At 41.8% G+C, this 23,793-nt stretch overlaps 3 protein-coding genes across 8 annotated transcripts in view; all 3 read left to right on the plus strand.

Annotated features, from left to right (window-relative positions):
• Positions 1 to 7,925, plus strand: part of LOC106570026 (elongin-A) — a 34,921-nt gene extending 26,996 nt beyond the window's left edge. The window contains exons 11-12 of the mRNA XM_014141916.3: positions 975 to 1,120; positions 7,108 to 7,925. Coding sequence (XP_013997391.1) covers positions 975 to 1,120; positions 7,108 to 7,169 — 208 coding nt within the window. The 3' untranslated portion in view covers positions 7,170 to 7,925. The remainder of the gene's footprint in view (positions 1 to 974; positions 1,121 to 7,107) is intronic.
• A 981-nt stretch (positions 7,926 to 8,906) lies between these two features.
• LOC106570142 (PITH domain-containing protein 1-like) lies at positions 8,907 to 11,772 on the plus strand. 2 transcript variants are annotated; one of them, XM_082961117.1, is made up of 6 exons: positions 8,907 to 9,252; positions 9,632 to 9,675; positions 9,790 to 9,851; positions 10,300 to 10,387; positions 10,606 to 10,701; positions 10,918 to 11,772. In XM_082961117.1, exons 1-3 carry the CDS (start codon positions 9,061 to 9,063, stop codon positions 9,836 to 9,838), a joined length of 285 nt encoding a protein of 94 aa, XP_082817243.1. In that variant the 5' UTR covers positions 8,907 to 9,060; the 3' UTR covers positions 9,839 to 9,851; positions 10,300 to 10,387; positions 10,606 to 10,701; positions 10,918 to 11,772. The 2 variants fall into 2 exon arrangements, with proteins under 2 accessions (XP_082817243.1, XP_082817242.1); XM_082961116.1 differs by having other exon boundaries at positions 9,790 to 9,847.
• A 194-nt stretch (positions 11,773 to 11,966) lies between these two features.
• lypa2 (Acyl-protein thioesterase 2) lies at positions 11,967 to 22,953 on the plus strand. Of its 5 annotated transcripts, none has more exons than XM_014141500.3 (10): positions 11,967 to 12,057; positions 14,240 to 14,332; positions 18,003 to 18,034; positions 18,750 to 18,815; positions 19,015 to 19,062; positions 19,526 to 19,596; positions 19,791 to 19,864; positions 20,051 to 20,152; positions 20,396 to 20,572; positions 20,866 to 22,953. In XM_014141500.3, the coding sequence occupies exons 2-10, from the start codon at positions 14,255 to 14,257 to the stop codon at positions 20,914 to 20,916; spliced, it is 699 nt and encodes a 232-aa protein (XP_013996975.1). In that variant the 5' UTR covers positions 11,967 to 12,057; positions 14,240 to 14,254; the 3' UTR covers positions 20,917 to 22,953. The 5 variants fall into 5 exon arrangements, with proteins under 5 accessions (XP_013996975.1, XP_013996974.1, NP_001133254.1 ...); XM_014141499.3 differs by lacking the exon at positions 11,967 to 12,057 and adding an exon at positions 13,774 to 13,797; NM_001139782.1 differs by lacking the exon at positions 11,967 to 12,057 and having other exon boundaries at positions 14,255 to 14,332.
• The last annotated feature ends 840 nt before the right edge of the window (positions 22,954 to 23,793 follow it).

Here is a 23,793-nt window from a genome sequence, read left to right on the forward strand (position 1 = left end):
CCCCCCAGCCACACTCTCCCCTAACCCTGACGACGCTGGGCCAATTGTGCGCCGCCCAATGGGACTCCCGATCATGGCCGGTTGTGATACAGTCCGGGATTGTACCCGGGTCTGTAGTGACGCCTCTAGCACTGCAATGCAGTGCCTTAGACCGCTGTGCCACTCGGGAGGCCAACCGTTATGATTCTGTGAATTGTGGCAACGTCATCATGGGAAGTTTATAAAGGTTATCAAGTTCACGCAGAGGGATTACGATTCCTTACATTGAAATAAAATGCTGAAACTCCCCCTGACATTTTTTGGCTGTTCTGAACTTGCAGGAGGACACACAGCTTCAGGGATGCCAGAGTAGCCAGAGGACCATATGTTAAACAGGAAAAGCAAGAGACTAAATCTAAAGATTTCCCAGTGTTCAATCTGGTGTCAGGGTGAGGATGGGGAGGCTGAAAGAGAAGAGCACATACAAACATTCCAGAATTCCTTTAATCTCTCCACCACCATCAAACATTTGGTTATACTGGCACTTACATTTTCATATACACAGAAATGCTTGGCTGAATGCTAACTTAAGATAATATGCACTTCAGCATATTTGTATCCAAAATTTGAGGCAAATATGTCTTGTTTTGAAGAATGAATGAGTAGCCATAAGATATCAAGTTTCAACACACTGGAGGATGAAATGGAATAGAGAGAGAAATTCTGACGTTTTCTGGCCGTTCCGAACATGCAGGGAGACGGCAAGCTTCAGAGACATTGTGAAAGCCTGACAGGAAAAGAAAGCGAGACAGTTGTTCAATCTGACGACAGGTTGAGGATATAGCAGCTAGGCTACATGAGTAAAGAAGAGCAAATTGAAACTTTCTTGAAATGTTGATTCTGAGAACTATTAAATGATGTAGATGGTGCTTATAATGCCCCCCAGGATTGAAAACATACTATTATGAAACTTCCTGTTTTTTTTTTTTTTCCAGAATAAGGCCAGCCATGTCTTATAGCTCTCACTTGGCTGAGCCCAGCCACTCCTCCTCTCACGACAGTCCCCCTGAGACCGCTCGCTCCTCAGGCCCCAGCGGTGGGGGTTGCCCCAGCGCAAGAGACAACAAGCCACAGGTCAAAAGTGAGTATCGTGTGTGTGAGAAAATGGGTGCAGAAATGTACACTAACGTTCAAAAGTTTGGGGTCACTTAGAAATGTCCTTGTTTTTTAAAGAAAAGCACAGTTTTTGTCCATTCAAAATAACAGTGTAGACATTTTTTAATGTTGTAAATGACTACTTCCTTCACAGAACAGAGCAAACTGGCACTAACCATAATATAAATAGGAGTGTGAGGCCCCGGTGCACAACTGAGCAAGAGGACAAGTACATTAGAGTGTCTAGTTTGAGAAACAGACACCTCAAGTCCTCAACTGGCAGCTTCATTAAATAGTACCAGCAAAACACCAGTCTCAACAGTGAAGAGGCGACTCCGGGAGGCTGGCCTTCTAGGCCAAGTTCCTCTGTCCAGTGTCTGTTCTTTTGCCCATCTTAATCTTTTCTTTTTATTGGCCAGTCTGAGAAATGGCTTTTTCTTTGCAACTCTGCCTAGAAGGCCAGCATCCCGGAGTCGCCTCTTCACTGTTGCTGTTGAGATTGGTGTTTTGTGGGTACTATTTAATGAAGCTGCCAGTTGAGGACTTGTGAGTTGTCTGTTTCTCAACTAGACACACTTATGTACTTGTCCTCTTGCTCAGTTGTGCACCGGGGCCTCCCACTCCTATTTCTATTCTGTTTAGAGGCAGTTTGCCCTGTTCTGTGAAGGGAGTAGTACACAGCGTTGTACGAGATCTTCAGTTTCTTAGCAATTTCTCACATGGAATAGCCTTAATTTCTCAGAAAAAGAATAGACTGACGAGTTTCAGAAGAAAGTTCTTTGTTTCTGGACATTTTGAGCCTGTAATCGAACCCACAAATGCTGATGCTCCAGATACTCAACTAGTCTAAAGAAGGCCAGTTTTATTGCTTCTTTAATCATAACAACTGTTTTCAGCTGTGCTAAAATAATTTCAAAAGGGTTTTCTAATGATCAATTAGCCTTTTTAAAATGATACATTTGGATTAGCTAACACAACGTGCCATTGGAACACAGGAGTTGCTGATAATGGGCCTAAATGGTTTTAGGTTGAAGTTGTGTAGACTGTGAACTGACGAAAGAAAAACAAAAATGTTCTTAACAGAAAATGAAACTGAAATATGACGGACAGGCTGAGCTGCATGAGTTTAGTCACGGTGATCGAGTACTTGCACTTCTGCCTCTTGTAAGTTCACCTTTTCAGGCAAAATACTGTGGTCCTTTCACTGTGTTGCGCAAAGTGTCAGATTTGAACTATCTTATTGAAACCCCTGGTCATAGGAAGTCCTCTAAATTATGCCATGGGAACCTGTTAAAATGTTATCACTCCCGTGATCTAAGCAAAGTGGAAGGCACTTCAGCGGTGAGGTCAGCGTTGACTGCTGCTCCAGTCACTGCATCTTGTGGCTTTAACTTTGTGGAGGGGGGAGAAGAGGAGGTACCGTAATTTTCGGACTATTAAGCGCACCTGAATATAAGCCGCACCCACTGAATTAAAAAATATATATTATTTTGAACATAAATAAGCCGCAGGTGCCTACCGCTACATTGAAACAAATGAACTTTACACAGGCTTTAACCTCTTACATCTAGACGTTCCGCTAGCGGAACACCTGCTCCAATATCCAATGATGGGCGTGGCGCGAAATACAAACTCCTCTAAAATCCGAAAACTTCAATTTTTCAAACATATGACTATTTTACAGCATTTTAAAGACAAGACTCTCGTTAATCTAACCACACTGTCCGATTTCAAAAAGGCTTTACAGCGAAAGCAAAACATTAGATTATGTCAGCAGAGTACCCAGCCAGAAATAATCAGACACCCATTTTTCAAGCTAGCATATAATGTCACAAAAAACAAAACCACAGCTAAATGCAGCACTAACCTTTGATGATCTTCATCAGATGACAACCCTAGGACATTATGTTATACAATGCATGCATGTTTTGTTCAATCAAGTTCATATTTATATAAAAAAACAGCTTTTTTACATTAGCATGTGACGTTCAGAACTAGCATACCCCCCGCAAACATCCGGTGAATTTACTAAATTACTCACGATAAACGTTCACAAAAAACATAACAATTATTTTAAGAATTATAGATACAGAACTCCTCTATGCACTCGATATGTCCGATTTTAAAATAGCTTTTCGGTGAAAGCACATTTTGCAATATTCTCAGTAGATAGCCCAGCCATCACGGCTAGCCATTTAGACACCGACCAAGTTTAGCCCTGACCAAACTCCGATTTACTATTACAAAAGTTTGATTACCTTTGTTGTCTTCGTCAGAATGCACTCCCAGGACTGCTACTTCAATAACAAATGTTGGTTTGGTCCAAAATAATCCATCGTTATATCCAAATAGCGGCGTTTTGTTCGTGCGTTCAAGACACTATCCGAAGTGTAAATAAGGGTCACGAGCATGGCGCAATTCGTGACAAAAGATTTCTAAATATTCCATTACCGTACTTCGAAGCATGTCAACCGCTGTTTAAAATCAATTTTTATGCCATTTTTCTCGTAAAAAAGCGATAATATGCCGACCGGGAATCTGCGTTTAGGTAAACAGACGAAAGAAAACAAGGCATGGGGTCGACGCGGGCACGCGCCTGAGTCTCACAGTACTGTAACCAGCCACTACCCAAACGCGCTACTTTTTTTCAGCCAGAGCCTGCAAAGCCACGATTCAGCTTTTTGCCGCCTTCTGAGAGCCCATGGGAGCCGTAGGAAGTGTCACGTAACAGCAGAGATCCTCTGTAATGGATAGAGATAATCAAGAAGGGCAAGAAATTGTCAGACAGGGCACTTCCTGCATGGAATCTTCTCAGGTTTTGGCCTGCCAAATGAGTTCTGTTATACTCACAGACACCATTCAAACAGTTTTAGAAACTTTGGAGTGTTTTCTATCCAAAGCTAATAATTATATGCATATTCTAGTTTCTGGGCAGGAGTAATAATCAGATTAAATCGGGTACGTTTTTTATCCGGCTGTGAAAATACTGCCCCCTAGCCATAACAGGTTAACGAAACACGGCTTGTAACAAAAATAAATAGGCTTTAACGAAACACGGCTTGTAACAAAAATAAATAGGCTTTAACGAAACACGGCTTGTAACAAAAAATTTAAAATTAGCAGTAAGCTTTAGTTGTCTTTTTGCACTGAGTCAATTTCTCACGCTGCTGTTTCCAACGTCTTTTATCGTCGACTCATTAAGACCAAGCTCCCGTGCAGCAGCTCTATTTCCTTTTCCAACAGCCAGATCAATCGCCTTCAACTTGAAAGCTGCATCATATGCATTTCTCCGTGTCTTTGCCATGATGAGGGTGACAAAATGACTACCGTAATCAGAATGATGGGAAGTTTGAGAGCGCTCGATTTAATCTAAACAGTAAACAAAAAAGTTGTTTGACCTTAACCCGTTCGGCAATTTCATTGGTCTAATGAAAGCTTCATGCCGCCAAAAAACTGAGCACGTCACAGAATGTGTTTTTTTGGAGAAAAAAAAATTGAAAGCGGGAAAAATCCATATATTAGCCGCGTCATTGTTTTAAGCCGCGAGGTTCAAAGCCTGGGAAAAAAGTTGCGGCTTATAGTCCGGAATTTACGGTAGTTAGGGTTTCGGATGAGGTCTTACAAGGTCGGTTGAAAAACTCCCCGACTTTGCAAAACCTTGGGGTTTTGGTAGATCCTTTAGACTCTGAGAAACGTGATGAATTGGTAGCTCTTATTAGAAGCTACCCTGTTTTGTTTTCTGACACTCTATCGAAAACCCACTTAATTGAGCATGACATAGACATCGGAGATGCTAAGCCTATCAAACAGAGATTTTATCGTTCATCTAAGGAGAAGAGACTGCAATTGGAAACAGAGGTGCAGTATATGTTGGACAATGGTATTGCGGAGCCATGTTGTTCAAATTGGGCTTCACCCTGTCTTCTGGTCAAAAAGTCTGATTCCACTTTCCCTTGCACTGATTATAGAAAAGTTAACAATGTTATGAAAGCAGACCTTTACCCTCTTCCTAGGATGGAGGACTGTATTGATCAAGTTGGGTCAGCAAAGTATGTTAGCAAATTTGATCTTTTAAAGGGATATTGGCGAGTACCGCTTGCCAAAAGAGCTTGTGAAATTGCTGCCTTTATAACTCCATCTGGTTTGTTCTCTTATACAGTGATGCCTTTCGGTTTGCGGAATGCTCCAGCCACCTTCCAGAGGCTGATGAATCGGGTGGTCTCAGGTCTGGAAGGGTGTGCCGTGTATTTGGACGACGTGGTCATCTACTCGGACTCCTGGGAGGAGCATGTCTGTAGAGTGCGAGCCCTGTTCGAAAGACTGGTGTGGGCCAGGTTGACTATCAATTAGGCAAAGTGTGAGTTGGCCAAAGCTACAGTCACATACCTAGGCAAGGTTGTTGGTCAGGGTGTTGTCTGTCCCGTGGAAGCCAAGGTCCAGGCTGTGAAGCAGTTCCCACAGCCCTCCAACAAAGAAAGAACTGATGCGCTTCCTGGGAATGGCGGGGTACTACCGTGCTTTCTGTAAAAACTTTTTGGTAGTAGTGTCCCCACTGACCAATCTGTTGAAGGCCAAGGCTGAATTTATCTGGTCCACCCAGTGTAAAGAGGCATTTGATGCAGTTAAGGCTCTTTTGTGTTTGGCACCCGTGTTGGTAACACCAAATTTTGAGAAACATTTCAAATTGCAGGTAGACGCCAGTCAAATCGGTGCTGGGGCTGTGCTTCTCCAGGAAAATTATGACAATGTTGAGTGTCCAGTCAGTTTCTTTTCCCGGAAATGTAATAAGTATCAGCAAAACTATTCTCTAATTGAAAAGGAGGCTTTAGGTCTCATTTGGGCTTTACAGCACTTCGAGGTCTGTTGGTTCTGGTTTGACCCCTTTAACTGTGTTCACTGACCACAACCCCCTTATTTTTCTGAAGTCCCTGCAAAATCCCAACCAGCGCCTGATCCGTTGGGCTTTGTTCTTGCAACCATTCAACCTGGATATTAGACACATTAGTGGTAAGGATAGTATCATTGCTGATGCTCTGTCCTGTGCTCCTTTAACCTAGTTTGTATTTTCTCTCTGCTGACCTCTGCGGGCTGTCTGCGCCTCTTTCCTCTTAAATTGCTCCCCAGGTACCAGGGCTGCTGAGTTTGAGGGGGGACAGTCAGCTAGGGGACACGGGGCTACTGCTAGGAGCCGGGACTGGTTTCCATTTTTTTGTTTTTTGGGGGGGGGAATTTTGGATTGTTTTAAATATGTTGGGTCGAAATTTGGGTTCAGGGTGGGACCCTCATTTTAAGGAGGGGGGCGTCACGGCCCCTCCTCTGCAGTGCAGGGGCGGTTCCTCATGCAGGCAGAGGAGGGTCGTTAGTGATTGGAGCTGGCGTGATTGGAGCCACCTGGGCTCAGGGTATTTAAACTGCTTCACTAACCACTCTCTCTCTCTGCTCCTCCAGGTGTGATCCTGTTTTGTTTGTTCCTTTTGTAGGTTTACTTAGTTTCCACTCAGTCATGTTCACACACACAGATTCATGCATCCATGCACTTTACATACACCCTACATTATGACATTTCCACACCTCATTCCTTTTTCTTTGTTTAAAGGTAACAGTTTTTGGTTTACAATAAAGAACCTTTTGATTGGCCTATACTTGTTGTTCATGTCCCCTCATTTTTGCCACAGGCTATGAGCCGGCCTGTGACAATGCCTATGTAGATATTCCATGAAAAATCTGCCGTTTCCAGCTACAGTAGTCATTTACAACATTAACAAATGTCTACACTGTTTTTCTGATCAATTTGATGTTATTTTAATGGACAAAAAAATTACCTTTTCTTTCAACAATTGGACTCAACATTCATGTTAAAAAATATATATATTTTCTGATTTTAAGACATTTTGACTTCAATCTTTGTTGAGCTGACATGTCTGTGTGGCTAACTTTTCTGCTGTTACAATGTCACGTCTGTTTGTCTTGCAGAAATCGCCCCCATGATGGCTAAAACTATCAAAGCTTTCAAGAACAGATTCTCCCGCCGATAGAGTTGGAGAGAGATGAATGTATGGAGTTATTGAGAGGAAGAGAGAATGTAGGAGCTAAGTGAGCTAAGCTCTTCTTTTTTTTTTATTCAATGAATTATGGAAGATCTACAAGTCCTGACCAGACATGTGTACACGCGCACACACACACAGATTTATTCCATTATTTTAGCATTTCTTAAATACACACACAATTATGTCCTCTATTTTGAACTGTTCCCAGTTTGACCCTGGCAAACACACACTTGTACACACACAGACAAAATAACATTTCAAAGGTGAAACTAGTCATTTGTTACAAGTTCATACAAGCAGTATCACACTACAGAGGGACTCTGATACACAGAACTATTCTTTATTATGGTACGCGTAAGTTAAGACATCAAACTACATAGTGCTGTTACAGTCAGTCATGTTTTTTAAATACAATTGAGTAGACATCCTTTTACTCCAGTGCATCCACACCTTGTTTTCCTACTGTGTTCAGTGTTGAACCACATGTGCATCCCTACTTTTATCTGGTTCACTGTGATGAGTGAGGAATGAAGTGACTGCGGGAAGAGGAAAACACAAAAAGGGAGAGAGTAAAGAGCAAGTGATAGGACCCTGCAGCTTCACTCGTATGTATTTATTTTAAATTCTGGGACCCCTGGGTCACCCTGAACCCAGACCCAAATGGAAGTGGATGAAATAGTCATTTTAATAGATTTTAATAAATGTTATATGGACATTTTTAATAAAATTGACTTTTTGCCCTCATATGTTAATGGTCTATTTTCTTCGGTCTGTGTTGATGTTGAAAAACACAGCTCAAATCTAGCAATGGAACCAAGCCATAGTCCACTGAATAAGTTGCTGTAATAGGGTACATTCTGTATGCCCCACACTGAGAACAGAGAATGTCATTGTTCAGCTTTATATTGTATCACTGTAATAATGACTACTGAAAGAAATATGCAATGGATGCTGGGTGTCAATTTTGACTTTGTGGCTGTGCAATCTGACTGTGCATAAAACAATTATGTATACAAACCCTGGATTGCAGATGCTATGTTTTGGCTATTGAGAGGCTTTTGAGGCCACGCCAGTAGGAGCAGTTCTCCACAGGAATTAATAGAATTCAACGGTATTTCAATGAAATGTTTTGTTGTAGTGGGGACGCTAACATTAGTGATCTCTAAAAGTTATACATTAAAGAATTTTATATTTTTTATGTTTACTCACCTAGTATAATTTTAAAAGTATGCATTAAGGCACGTGTCAAACTCATTCCATGGAGGGCCGAGTGTCAGCGGATTTTCGCTGCTTCCTTGTACTTGATTGAGGGGAGTAGGAACTCTCCTCACCTAGTTGTCTAGGTCTTAATTCGACACAAATTGACGGAAAATAACGAAAACCAGCATACACTTTGCCCTCCATGGAATGAGTTTGAAGCCCCTGCATTGAGGTGTCTAATAGAATAAACGTCGCAAAAAGGAATGTTGATTGACATTAAATGCATTTCTAAAGCTTCCAAACTGTTTTACGATGTTGGGGTTGTGCCAAGATGGAGGAACGGTGGCTTCAACACGGCGTCCCCAATCAATTAGTAATTCTAGTGTGTATATATAAATGATTTATAAGTCATTGGTCAAAAATCTAGTGAAACCTTGTGCTTGTTCATTGGTGTTGGCCATGCCAAACAGAGAGCACTTTGACGTTGTGCGTCTGTACGTCCATCTTGATTGGCTAGTAACGTTAGTGTCATTTTAAAATGCTTCTCTCCAGAATGTTGTGGAAAAGTGAAACCAGCCAAGTCAGTCTGAAACAAATAACTTAGCTAGTTAGACAGCCCGTATCATCACTAGCTAGGACTTATATTTCCCTAAAGTGCGATATATAGTTAGTACCTGCGATGTCTGGGCGCGGCCACGGTCGGCACAGCCACGGCTGCTGTGAAGACGAGCACGAGCCAGCGGAACGGGGCCTGGAGTATGCACTGTATCAGCACATTGACATTGAGAAACTGCAGTGCCTCAACGAAGCAAGAGAAGGCGATGGGAAACTCGTATTTAAACCATGGGATCAACGGACAGACAGGGAGAAGGTAATGTTATCGACTCATTGAACGTATCATCTTAAATGAACCATTTTGGTGTAGAATCCTCCACTTAAATTACGTGGCTCTGCGTTAAATCAAACATTGAAAAAATGAACACCCATGTTTACTTATTTTGTACACTGAACGAAATATGTACACAGGTGGTGGAACATTTTAGTGTCAATGAGCCTTTCCTTAAAGCTGATCTGGACCTCTTCCATTGGTGAAGTCAAATGTCCTCTTCTTTCACTTAAGGCCAAATTCTTATAACCTTTCTAATGTGATGAAAGGCCACTGTTGGTTAACTTTCTCATAACTGTTATGTGATACTAATGAATTAATTCTCTTGTATTAATTATCTTGAAATGCTCCCTATCTTCTGCAGTTTGTTGAGAGTGATGCTGATGAAGAGCTCCTGTTCAACATCCTGTAAGAATCCCCCCTTCAACCACCTTCTCACCCTTTATCCTGTCATTTTAACTTCAAACTTGTTTCATCATATTGTGTTTATGCGTTATCTTTCACAAATCATGTTTTTCTCAGGTTCACCGGAAGTGTCGCCGGGGAAGACGATGAATCGCACCCTACCTGAAATGAGACTGTGAGTGAGTATTGTTTTTGCCTTTCAGAAACACCTTGAGCCGGTGTAGCATGTATCAACTCTTTGAGATTTGATGGTTATTACTCACAAAAGTCAACCGGTGTGTATTCATTTGTGCAAAAGGGGTTACAACGGGAAATGTTTTACAACAAGTTTCTATTGGACAAATTCAGGTAGGTCCTTCCACGTTTAATTCTGTTTGCTTTCGTTTGGTTCATAGTTAATACACCCCCCCAGCTCTGAGCCAGCTGTGCAAACTGAAAGAGCAAGTATTGTAGCTAGCTTATTGCTCCGTGAGTGACATTTGACTCATTATTCACCCCGTGAGATCAAGACGGCTAGTGAGAAATTAGATAAAATGCAGCTCCATGCCGATGTAGCAGAAGCTATTTATTGTCAGCGTGTGTGGTTTTGATAACTAACTATGTGTTGTTTTTGCATTGTCCCTGTAGATACAAGAACATATGACACATGCAGAGAACCTGAACAAGTCTTCCGTCTCAGTAGAGATCCACTGGCTCAGCTGGAATACACAACTAGGTAAGAGCAACAGAAGTGCGCACACACACTAAAAGCAGTATTGTTTTCCCAGAAAACAATGGGGTTTGTGGTCATTGCTCACCCGTAGACTATTTCTGAGACAAAATAACAAACAAAAAAATTGTTTTTAATTATACAATTTCGGTGAACTATGCCTAAGCACCCACCAAACCTAAAACACACCAAACGAATCAACCCTAAATTGACATTCTTTCCAGGATTGCCCGTTTTTCCAACGTTAATCACTTGTCAGTTCACATAACACGGAACTTTGGGACAGAGTCCACACGGGTCTGAGAGGGGAGTACTCCCAGGTGAGAACAAACATGAGACCAACGTTCAGTAAATTATCTTATACAGCTCTGACAGTGTATGCCTCAGCTGAGTTTATTTTTCTTATTGCTCTAAGGATTTCCACAATTGTTTCACTTATGTATCAGACTTTACTTTGACTGTTATATGTTGTCCATTTTTTTTAAATGGCAAAACACCTCACCTCTGTCTCATCTGTTTTGCTCTCTTCCTCCCAGGCTCATAGACATGAAGTGACCATCTGCAACTACGAGGCATCCGCTAACCCCGCAGACCATAAAGTCAACAGCATCATCCCACAAACAAATGGAATCTCCTGAGAGAAAGGAGGGGTGGGATAGTTGCATTGACAGAGATGGGTCAAAAGGAAGTGTGATGGATACTTAGGCCTGGTGGGTGAACTTTCTCATTGGAGGTCAGGTATGCCTAATACTGAACATCAGTGTCTAATCTGGATTTTCTCAGTTACACTTATTGTACCACCGAGTGGAGGCTGAAAGAAGTAAGTTTTAGTTTGGTAAATGAATACATTTAATGTCAGCTGCTGGTAACCCTGTTATAAAGCATCACGGTGCTTTTATCTAAAACTATATCTGGACACTGTCTCCCACCTAGTGGTTTGTTGTAATATGACAACTTGTCTCAGCAAAACTGGAATGACTCAAGTTCCCTGCAGTGGGAGCTCACTCACATTCTTTCATCCAAGTTCTGAATGGCATGGCAATAATGTGACTATGTAGACATTTTGACACAACCAAAGTAGATCAGCATAAGGTTTTCATTTGATTAGATTAGACCCATATACACACATTTACTTTAGGGGTGAGTTGCGTACTATACCACACAGCTTTCTTTGACACCCACCAAACACAAAAGCTATTTAACTCATGATTTCATTGCATTATTAATGTGGTGTCACATTGCGGTCACGCCAGTGGCTGAATGTGATGGCTTGGTGCGACATATTGGAGTTGGGAATTTGCTGTATGCGTAGGCTGAGAAATAGTAAATGTTCTCTGCTGTTGTGTGTAATGTAATTATTTGAAGAATAAAGATGTGTTACATAATATATATTTTTAATGAGTATAGAATTGAATCGAAATGTAGATTTTGGATTAATAAAGGACAGTATTGTTATTTGTGTAAAAATATGCTTTTGGAATTTGGTATAATATATTTGTTTATTGTAAATTGGACTAGAATGTATTGCCTATCAAAGTAACTATCAATTGATGGAGAGTGTACGGTAAGCGCGAGCTCGAGAGAGGTTGGGGACGTCATCATGACATCACTACGAATAATCCCCGCCCCTCTACACCAGTAGCGGAAGTTCTGTTGATATTCTTGGACAGCAAGTGGTGAGTGTATGAATTTGTATTAGCGGGCCGCGGTTTTACAATACTAATTTACCCCGTCCGTACCGAACCCACATGGGCCTTTGGTTACCACTGGGGTTCAAGGGCATGGGGAAGTGATGTATTCAAATACCTGGTCGAATTTAGGCCACATGTCAATCGAACCAAGCTCGAATGGCAGCGGAAGGCAGTGTACTGAGACAATGCAGATTGCTGCTGTGTGGTTAGCTTTCTAAACTAGTCATTGTGATGATTTATAGCCAGCTAAACAGGATTAAACTGGCTACTTGGATGTAGCTAACTAGCTTTTCCATGTTTGAAACAATCTAGCTAGTGGCTTTGTACTAATCCTCTCCCGAATTCTCCCACCGGGTCGCTCAACGACTGGGTTAGTGAGCTAAGCTGCTTCTCAGTCCCATTGTTTCTTTATCCCCACCCCCTTCCTTTCCTTTAGCTAGCAAATGAACAAAATATCCGTAACCTGAATCGCAGGTTGTCTATGTATAGCCACATATGTCTACTTCAAATTATCGAAATAAAGTAATATAAAAAGATAACTGTTGCAAGTAGCCACTCCAGCTAGCTAGCCTGCATAACCAAGCTGGCTTTTAAAATTAGCGGTGTAATTAGTCCAAACAGTTCCGTTTTGCAACTAAAACTAGATTTCTACTGGAAAACATCAGGTAGGTCCCTCCCTGTTCCGTTTATGAAACGTTTTGCAACATAATCGGCGGAATGAATACACCCCAGGTGTTGCTGGTGAAAGATGGCTATACTGACTGCCGCATATGACTTGATACTTGCCAGGTGGCTAGAATTTACGCACCGGGTAAACCTTACAGGGCCTTTATCCCAGTAATTATTGCTCTTGACTACTGAGGAAATCGAGCCATTAGCTGCTGTAAATGCAAGTGAATAAAGAGCCAAGGGGGACATCTTCTTACGCCAACCACTGAACCAGTCAACGTTTAGTTTGTCCCAGCCAGTTTAATGCAAGTCAGATGGGAACTCGTGATGGTGTAGTTGTGCATGGGCGGCATTGTTTGTATCATCAGCAGAAGCCTTGCGCAGAGGGAGAGAGAGGTGACTGTGAAATCAGTGCATTTCCATCCGATTAGCTATTTGTGGTCTTTCTGTTATCTCTGAAGGGACTGAGGATGTTTGCATTGCAAACACAATTATAGGCTGCCTAACATTAAGTGATGGTATGAAGTCAAAGGACTACACTGGCATGCTGGAACAAAGCCTCATCTGTGTCATTGATGCTAGATGCTACTATCCAATTGCTTCAGAACAGGCCTACTATCTAGGGAGCACATCATATCGGGTTAATGCTATCTGGGGTCCTTGGTACGTCCCTACGTAACATAACTTATACCTAACCTTAACCATTTTAAATGTCAACTTCAATTGGGTAGGGATGTCCCAAGGATTCTGGATAGCAAGGACAGAGTGCTGTAGGCCTACCTTCCTGGGGGAATCATATAACTTGGTCTATTAAAGCATGCAATAGCTAACACAGTCACAAGGAAATGAGGCAAAGGCACAATGAGCATGCGTGTCACTGCAGTTCAGAAAGTTATTGTGATGTGTGATGCACGGCCCTGTTCTTTCTCCCTATTGAGCCTGTCATTTATCATTCCCCTGATTTGGCTCTTTTTCTGTCTCTCCCTTTGCTTTCACTAACTGCCGGTCATTAGGTGGATGGAACTGTAACTAACTCGGTGTATGATCTCCTTGAAGGTTTATACATTAACCTCCTTACTTTTCCTTTCATTTTCTCCTCTCATTGTTTCTTTCTCTCTTGCTTGCCTCATCTTTTTGTTGTCATATGTCGCTCAACCTGACTCTACGAGGGTATTAAAATGAGTTGATTTTGAAAACAATATGCTCTAGCTAGCCGATATCCATTATCAGTGGATAGGCAGTGGCATCAGTCCTAGCCTATTGGCATCTTGGTTAATTACATAAATACAGTTAGGAAGAGTACATTTAGTTAATGAGTTTCGAAACTTGCTGACTGAAGAGATTCTTCTCAGTATTCAGCCTGTCTCTTTGGTTCAAAGCAGCCATAATCTGTGGGAGTTTCAGTTCTTTTGTCATCATGTCTGTCCCTATGCTGAATAGCTGCGTTGATAACCAGCCAACGTCATTGATATGCCCTTTTCCCCCGTCCTCTCTCTAGCACCCCTTACAGTGTATGTGTGGCAACAACATGTCTCTGCCGCTGCTTGCCGAGGCTGTGACGGTGTCCGGGACAGAGAAGGAGACCGCTGCGGTGAGAGACCACACCAACACCATAGTGTAACTTATGGCATCCATCAGCAAATTTGCCCACTTGTTGCAAAGTATCAAAGGAAGTGCAAGAGTTGCCATGCTAAACCTAATTTGTAGTTCAGAGGCGCTGTAAACTAGGGCTGGGACGATACTAGTATTGCTGTATTTTTTTCCATGGCAAAAATGTAAAACCAAAGTCTTTAGTCCTTTAAAAACCTGCTTTATGTAAAATATTGTGTTCTTTGAATTGGAAAATAAATAAATGATGACAGATGTTTCTCTTAAATTAGGACTTTTTCCTAAAGAAGTTAAATCTGCTTCGTGTTTTGTTTGCTTGCCAAGATACTGACAAGTATTTATTTTCCAATTCAAAGAACACTATTTTATCTACAGCAGGTTTTTAAAGGACTAAATACTTTGGTTAAAAAATTTTGCCATGGAAAAATTCTGCAATACTAGTATCGTCCCACCCCTAGTTTACAGCAACAAGTATTGTGATATTGGTATCGTCCCGGCCCTACTGTGAATCCATTGGGCAAAAAGTGCTTTAATCAACGTTTTTTCCCCATGTGATTTCAACAAAAATAATCAATGTGTTGATGTTGAATCAATGTGGGAAAACTGATTGGATTTGCAAAAAGTCCTCAACGTAAGGTAATTTAGTCTTTTTTTTTTCACCCAACTTTCGTGCACTGCTCCCGAGCATACAACTCGCCATTGTCCAGTCTCTTGACAACAAGGTAGACGAAATCCGAGCAAGGGTTTCCTTCCAGAGAGACATCAGAGATTGTAACGTTCTTTGTTTTACGGAAACATGGCTCACTCGGGATACGTCATCAGAGTCGGTACAGCCACCTGGCTTCTTCACGCATCGCACCGACAGAAACAAACATTTCTCTGGTAAGAAGAGGGGCGGGGGTGTATGCCTTATGATTAACGAGACGTGGTGTGATCATAACAACATACAGGAACTCAAGTCCTTTTGTTCACCTGACTGAGAATTCCTTACAATCAAATGCCGACCACATTATCTACCAAGAGAATTCTCTTTGATCATAATCACAGTCGTGTATATCCCGCCCCAATCAGACACATCAATGGCCCTGAAATAACTTAATTTGACTCTATGTAAACTGGAAATTTATTGTAGCTGGGGATTTTAACAAGGCTAATCTGAAAACAAGGCTCCCTAAATTTTATCAGCATATCGAATGCACAAACCGGGCTGGCAAAATCCTGGATCATTGTTATTCTAACTTCCGTGACGCATATAAAGCCCTTCCCTGCCCTCCTTTCGGAAAATCTGACCACGACTCCATTTTGTTGCTCCCAGCCTATAGACAGAAACTAAAACAGGAAGTGCCCATGCTCAGGTCTGTTCAACGCTGGTCCGACCAATCGGATTCCACGCTTCAAGATTGCTTCGATCACATGGACTGGGATATGTTCCGCATAGCGTCGGACAAACATTGATGAATACGCTGATTCGGTGAGTGAGTTTATTAGCAAGTGCATCGGTGATGTTGTACCCACAGCGTCTATTAAAACATATCCCAACCAGCAACTGTGGATTGATGGCAGCATTCGCGCAAAACTGAAAGAGCGAACCACTGCTTTTAATCAGGGCAAGGACCATACCTACCTGACACCCTAGACCCACTCCAATTTTCTTACCGCCCCAATAGGTCCACAGACGACGCAATCACACTGCACACTGCCCTAACCCATCTGGACAAGAGGAATACCTATGTAAGAATGTTGTTCATCGACTACAGCTCAGCATTTAACACCATAGTACCCTCCAAACTTGTCATTAAGCTCGAGACCCTGGATCTTGACCCCGCCCTGTGCAACTGGGTCCTGGACTTCCTGACGGGCCGCCCCCAGGTGGTAAGGGTAGGTAACAACATCTCCACCCCGCTGGTCCTCAACACTGGGGCCCCACAAGGGAGCGTTCTCAGCCCTCTCCTGTACTCCCTGTTCACCCATGACTGCATGGCCATGTACGCCTCCAACTCAATCATCAAATTTGCAGACGACACTACAGTGGTAGGCTTGATTACCAACAACGACGAGACAGCCTACAGGGAGGAGGTTAGGGCCCTCGGAGTGTGGTGTCAGGAAAATAACTTCACACTCAATGTCAACAAAACATAGGAGATGACCGTGGACTTCAGGAAACAGCAAGGGGAGCACATCGACGGGACAGTTGTGGAGAAGGTGGAAAGTTTTAAGTTCCTCGGCATACACATCACGGACAAACTGAAATGGTCCACCCACACAGACACCGTGGTGAAGAAGGCGCAGCAGCGCCTCTTCAACCTCAGGAGGCTGAAGAAATTCGGCTTGTCACCAAAAACACTCACAAACTTTTACAGATGCACAATCGAGAGCATCCTGTCGGGCTGTATCACCGCCTGGTACGGCAAATGCTCCGCCCACAACCGTAAGGCTCTCCAGAGGGTAGTGAGGTCTGCACAACGCATCACCGGGGGCAAACTACCTACCCTCCAGGACACCTACACCACCCGATGTCACAGGAAGGCCAAAAAGATCATCAAGGACAACAACCACCCGAGCCACTGCCTGTTCACCCCGCTATCATCCAGAAGGGGAGGTCAGTACAGGTGCATCAAAGAGGGGTACGAGAAACTGAAAAACAGCTTCTATCTCAAGGCCATCAGACTGTTAAACAGCCATCATTAACATTGAGTGGCTGCTGCCAACATACCGACTCATATCTAGCCACTTTAATAATGAAAAATGGATGTAATACATGTATCACTAGCCACTTTAAACAATGCCACTTTATATAATGTTTACATACCCTACATTACTCATCTCATATGTATATACTGTACTCTATACCATCTTGCCTATGCCGTTCGGCCATCGCTCAGTCATATTTTTATGTACATATTCTTATTCATTCCTTTACACTTGTGTGTGTATAAGGTAGTTGTTGTGAAATTGTTAGATATTACTGCATGGTCGGAACTAGAAGCACAAGCATTTTGCTACACTCGCATTAACATCTTTGATTTGAATTCACGTTAGTTAACAATTCAACCAAATGTAAATAACATAACGTTGAACTGCCGTCTGTGCCCTGTGAGATATTATTTGGTGTGGTTGCACAGCCCTATCAGAACTGTGCTATGTTAAAATATTGCCCCTTGAAGGCATAACAAACTGATTACACCAAAGTTATTTGGGTCTGTAAGCACTTGTAAGGTGAAAACCAACTCAATTGAATTAATTTGTGAATGCTCATATTTGATTTTTACCGATTTTTATTTATTTTTTAATTTTTATTTATATATATATATATATATATATTTTTTATTATTTTTATTTATTTATTTATATATATATATATATATATATATATATATTTTTTTTTTTTTGTTGGTACGTTCTATCTGGCTCGCCAAATTCATTTTGTTTCTCTTATGCTGCCTCTGATTAAATACTATTATTTAGAGTTGGCAAGCAGTAATATCAACTGAGTAGGAATTTGCCCGTTGTTGGGCCTGATTCACTTGTTCATGGTGTTCATATGCAAATACAGTGCAGTAGCCAGTAAACTGGCATGCTCATTGATGTTCTCTGTGGTTCGTAATGCACCATTAACCAATGTAAAATGGTCAATCTCCCCTATTCTACCACAGGTGATCTTCCTTCATGGTTTGGGTGACTCAGGGTGAGTTTTCTGTCTGAAGCCCGTTGCATGCTTCCCAGTCAACAGTTTGCATGTATTAAAACAACATTTTGAGACGTTTTGGTGTTCGGCAGGTTTTTTTCCGGCTGTTCATGCACACATCTTTTTTTTTTCTTCTTGAGGCAAGTCGAAGTTCGGTAGCCGAAGTCTGCGCCCCTTTGTCAGGGATTGATCAACAGTACTACTCCTAGTAGGATTAGGTACTATGGACGGGATTCTTCAATTAAAGTGTTTCTTGTCATTCAACGAGAGACGACTAGTTTCATGCAAATGTTTTCACTTGAGAAATACTGCACCAAACATGTTAGTTAGATGTAAAATTGCGCGACTAAGACATCCTCTTCAAAAATGTCAATTTATTACAATTTTCATGATTTATCTTAGATTAATTCAGACTATTTTGAGGAAGTGTGCACCTTCATATATACGGTCATTGTTGTATAATGACTTGTTTTACGGCGTCTCAAGAGGGACAAATGGTAAAAAAAATAATAATAATTGTTTTTCAAGCGACAGTCTTTTAAGGGAGTATGCGAGGCACAGACGTTCACTTCGCCTAGCCAAGTTCTGCTATGAGGAAACTGAACCTAGTATGAGGGCGCCTTTATACTCTGTATAAATCGTTCTGTCTTATAGCCTAATCTGTATAGAGTACAACGTTCTCTCTCTGACTTGCTCTTTTTCTTCCTGTTGTCAGGCATAGCTGGGCAGATGCCATGACGGCTATCCGACTGCCACATGTAAAGTATATCTGCCCCCACGCGTAAGTCTGTAGGATTATCTCACATTTTCTGACAAGTTTATTTCTCTGCTTAAGTGCCTCTGTCTCAATTTCCAGAGTAGGATGTAATCAGAGAGTTGAATCTTCTATTTGGTAGTGTCTCATCTCTGATCTTTCTATACAACCACTTTGTATTCCTCCACCCATGTGTACTCACATTGATTCACTTGTTTGTCCGCAGACCCAGAATCCCCGTCACTCTCAATATGAAGATGACCATGCCCTCATGGTGAGTTATATGTTTGCACTGATCTGAAAAATATGTCATTGGCCAATGGCTTGACTCTAACCTACACTTCAGTGGAAAAGAGATTTCCTTTGGGTAAGAGATTTGTCGAACGAGGAATTCCTTCAAAGACGGATTCACACACTATCAGGATACCAGGGGCACATAAGATATACAGTAAGCTCCAAAAGTATTGGGACAGTGACATATTGACGGTTGAAGTGTAGACTGTCAGCTTTAATCTCAGGGAATTTGAGCTTTTGGTCCCCTAAAATGTACAAAAAGTGCTATAATTTCTAAACGGTTCATCTGATATGGTCTGCACTTTAACCTCATCGACATTGAATCATTTCAAACCCAAAGTGCTTGAGTACAGAGCCAAAACAACAAAACATTTCACTGTGCCAGTACTTTTGGAGTTCACTGTATGAGATGTGTATTCAATTGACTGACCATGGATCTGTAGGTTTGACCTGATGGGTCTCAGCCCAGATTCTCCAGAGGACGAGGCTGGCATCAAGAGGGCAGCGGAGAACAGTAAGTCATTCAGTGTGACACCAGTACTATATATATATATATATATATATATCATTGTAGATGCATATAGATATCATACCAAGCTCTATTCACACAACCATGTTAGCGAAAGCACAGTGTGCATCATTACTAGACATTATCAGCCCCACTATATACTGTATATGTTCAATTTCCGTTTTCATTCTTTTCCACAGTCAAGGCCATAATCGACCATGAGGCAAAGAATGGGATACCCGCCAATCGTGTGCTCCTTGGAGGGTTCTCTCAGGTAAGCGTCAATGTGAATTGCTACGGAGGTGTTGTGCAAATGAAGTCCTCTTTTTTTGGAGTTCCTGATTATCAGTGATTTTTTTTTTCTCTTCTCAACATTGCTGTTTAAACTGTGTTAACCATGTGAACATTATAGGTCAAAACACATTCTACCCCTATTTCCCTCTATTGTTCCGTCTCCCAGGGTGGGGCTCTGTCCTTGTATACCGCTCTCACCTGTCAGCAGCAATTGGCGGGCGTGGTCGCTCTCAGTTGCTGGTTACCGCTTCACAAGAGTTTCCCACAGGTACAGTTACACAGCTTACTTGTTTGTCCAAAATGCACGGTACTCTCCGGCCCCTGAACATTCCACAGAGCTGTTTCTTTTATTACTGGGCTGGATTCCAAACTGGAAAATGTACTCTCCGTTGGTCTTGATGATTTTGCTGTGTAGATATGAATGAACTGGATATGTGATTTGGTGTTAGAACCTGGTCTTGGTCTTCACCTATTGTATTAATTGGATGTAATGGTCTGTTGTTCCCATTAGGCGGCGAGCGCCAGTGGGAACAGAGACATGCCCATACTGCAATGTCATGGGGAGATGGACCCCATGATCCCAGTGCAGTTTGGGGCCATGACGGCCGAGAAGCTCAAGGTCATCGTCAACCCTCAGAAAATTACCTTCCGGACCTACCCGGGACTTGTGCACAGCTCCTGTCCTCAGGTAAAAGGGGATGTTGGTTGTAACATGCATGAGTATCGATGTTCTATGTGTGCTAATGGTTTTCTATGAGTATCAATGTTGTTTTATGTGTGCTAATGGTTTTCTATGAGTATCAATGTTGTTTTATGTGTGCTAATGGTTTTATATGAGTATCAATGTTGTTCTGTGTGTGCTAATGGTTTTCTATGAGTATCAATGTTGTTCTGTGTGTGCTAATGGTTTTCTATGAGTATCGGTGTGGAAGTATTCATGGTGTTCGGTTTCTTATAAGCCTCTTTATTTTGATTTTGCAGGAGATGGCAGCAGTGAAGGAATTCATTGAGAAGCAGTTGCCCCGAATCTGACCTCGCCTCAACCCCACTGTGACCCTTAGACACTGACTTCTCACCTCTGACCTGCCATTCTCCCACTGGAAACAGCCATGAGCACTGCCCCCTCCCCATACATACATACACAGTAACACTTAATTTCACATATCATCATCATCATATGCACATAATACATTCAATAAAAATCCAACCAACGCACATCATACTGGACGCACCATTTATAAACGCACATTTGTTAACACACTGAAGTGCACACTCAAGTCTTACTTTTTTGAGCGAGAATCACTCACTCACACAGTACATTCCCCTGGGATTCTTTTCTCTCTTATCCAACCCGCCATTGTCCCCTCTTTCTTTCTCTCAATCTCTCTCTCCTTTCACAACCTCCACTCCTGTTTCCCTCCTATGCTGTGTGTCAGTCAGTCAGTCAGTCAGTGAAGCAGTTAGTATGCAGGTGGCCCTGTTGCTAGATGCCACCTGGTGTCAGAGAGCCTGGCTCAGGTTCAGCAGCCTGTGGTTCTGGTCCTCAGGCCCCGAGGTCTGGTGCCGCCTGGAGTGACTCTGGTGCCGTCTGGAGTGACTCTGGTGCCACACTGCTCTGCATGCTGTTCCCAACGGGTTCACGGCCACTGGTGGGGTTGTGGTCACACCCCAGCTACCCATGGGTTCCCGTTACTCCTGGGTGCCCCTACTTGTGCTGATTCAAATATCTGACATTATTAAAAAAAAAATAAAGGAAATAAAGGAAACCTATGGATCATTACTTTTGCCACCATCTTCTGTTCTTTACCACAATTTAGGGCTATTGATGATGTGGATAAAGTGTACATTTTATGATTTATTTGGTTTGACATGAATGGGAATGATAACAAAAATAAATGTATAAAATCAGACATTATTTCCATTGCATGTCCAAAATGACGTGGCAGGATTTCATAAAAATGTATTGACTGATAAAGATTAAAATATTGAATTTCATACACCTTAGGGCTTAAAAAAATCCTAGAAATTATTTTAGCTGCTTGTTCGTTTATTGCACGAAATAAATAGTCAGCAAAGCTAAACCTAGATTGGTAATGTCTCACACCAGATGGAACCAGACCAGGACATAAAGTGTAGTAGACAGAACTTGACTCATTTGACTGCAACTCTTCCTAGCCGTTCCCTCTCAGCATCTAGCATTTGACCAGTGAGCCAAGTTCCATTCCATCCATGTGTCCAGCACAAATCAGTTTCAGCTCTCACGCTGACAGGTCATTTTTACTGTCGAGCAAAACTATTTACTCATTTGACAACTTACTGGCACCCACTAGTAAAGTGTGAAAAGGTCCTAGTTACATTTTAAAATGGGTATACACTGGGAAGGCTTTGATAGAAAAAAGCTGTTCCTTTTAATTGAAGGGTGATTTTTTTTTAAAGCATTAATCTTGAACAACTTGTGGCGCTTGGGTGTATGACTAACTCTGAGTTAGTTTGCTATAATAAGGTGTTCTGTATTTTCCTTTTGTCAATGTTTTCTCTGTATGATGACCTATTCTGTGTTACTGAAACCTAATTTAAAAGGGTAGACATTGGAGAATAAAAAATCTCTATTGATTGTTCCGCTATTTAATGAATGTCTCTTACTCCCTAATTTGTCTGTTATTACATGTTTCCCCATGTTATCTTCCTTGACCCAACACATCTGTTGTTACTTTTCACTTGTACTAGTGGGCTACCTTTTGTATTCTTTTCTCTGTTACTTTCTCTTGTCTTCCATCCCTTTTCGCCTTCTAGTCCCATCCTGTCACCTAATTCCATGTGGGACAAGGTTGGATAAAGTGTCTCATATGTTCTCCTGAGTTGGACTTTGTAATTGTTTGAATTTTTACGGTTGTGACTCATTTTGATTTGTCATTTTGTCTCAATGCGTTTGGTCACTTTGTCATCTCATCTTTGTGTCTTTTTAATTTGACTGGCTAAAACATGTTGAGCGACTGTTTGTCCCTCAGGTTATTTTATTTTTCCAAGACACCTGTATGTGTGGAATAAATGATGCAAATAACAACAGTGCATTTGAGTTGAGCTTTTTTGTTGTGGAATGGTTATGGTAGTAATATTTCTGGTCTGTGAACTGCACATCACATCGTTCAAGAAATTAGGGACAGCCAAAGCGTGCATGTGCACGTCTCTTGTGCAGACTTCTGCAGTGCAGACCATAGAGAATGATAGAGGCCTCTAGTGGCCCAAAGGGTGTTTTAGCATGGGCAGCGCCATTGAGGGCTTCCACCATGCTTCTGCCCTTTTTTAAAGTAGCCAACTGGATGGGAATTCCTATGGGTTGTAGCCTCAATGGCGCTGCCCATGCTATCACAGACGCTGTAATGACACCGATATAAAGTTGAGTCCTAAAAAATGTATCTATTTGGGTAGTTAAGTGGTCGTTAACACGCTAAATGAACAGAACAAGCTATATAACATAAATATTTCAGGGAATGAAATGATCGAGTCTGTTTGAAAGGAGTCTGTCACTTAAGTGTAGCCTAATGACATGCATGAATTGTTCTACTACCTTAACGGCTTCAGAAAGGTTAACTTAATGTTTCTTAAGACATTTAGCTATATAATAGTTTGTTTTTTTTGCCTTTGAGTTGTGTTTCAGAAAGTTAACAAAAGTCGGCCTGTCCCCAAGAGGAGTGAGGTGAGTTCAGAAACTCAGGAAATGGCATCTGTTTGCAGCACGGCATTGTCGACCATTGTCTTATAGTTCATCACATTTCACAAGCCTATTTTCGTGAAAAAAGGCACATATAGTTAACCACTGCCTGCAAATCTCTCAAAATATAATATGTAGGCTAGGAGATTGCATCTGTGGTAGGCTTTCTTGCCACCGATGCAATTGTTAGGACTTTT

The sequence above is a fragment of the Salmo salar genome, chromosome 14 (assembly GCF_965601325.2).
Source record: "Salmo salar chromosome 14, fSalSal1, whole genome shotgun sequence".
Classification (NCBI taxonomy): Eukaryota; Metazoa; Chordata; class Actinopteri; order Salmoniformes; family Salmonidae; genus Salmo; species Salmo salar.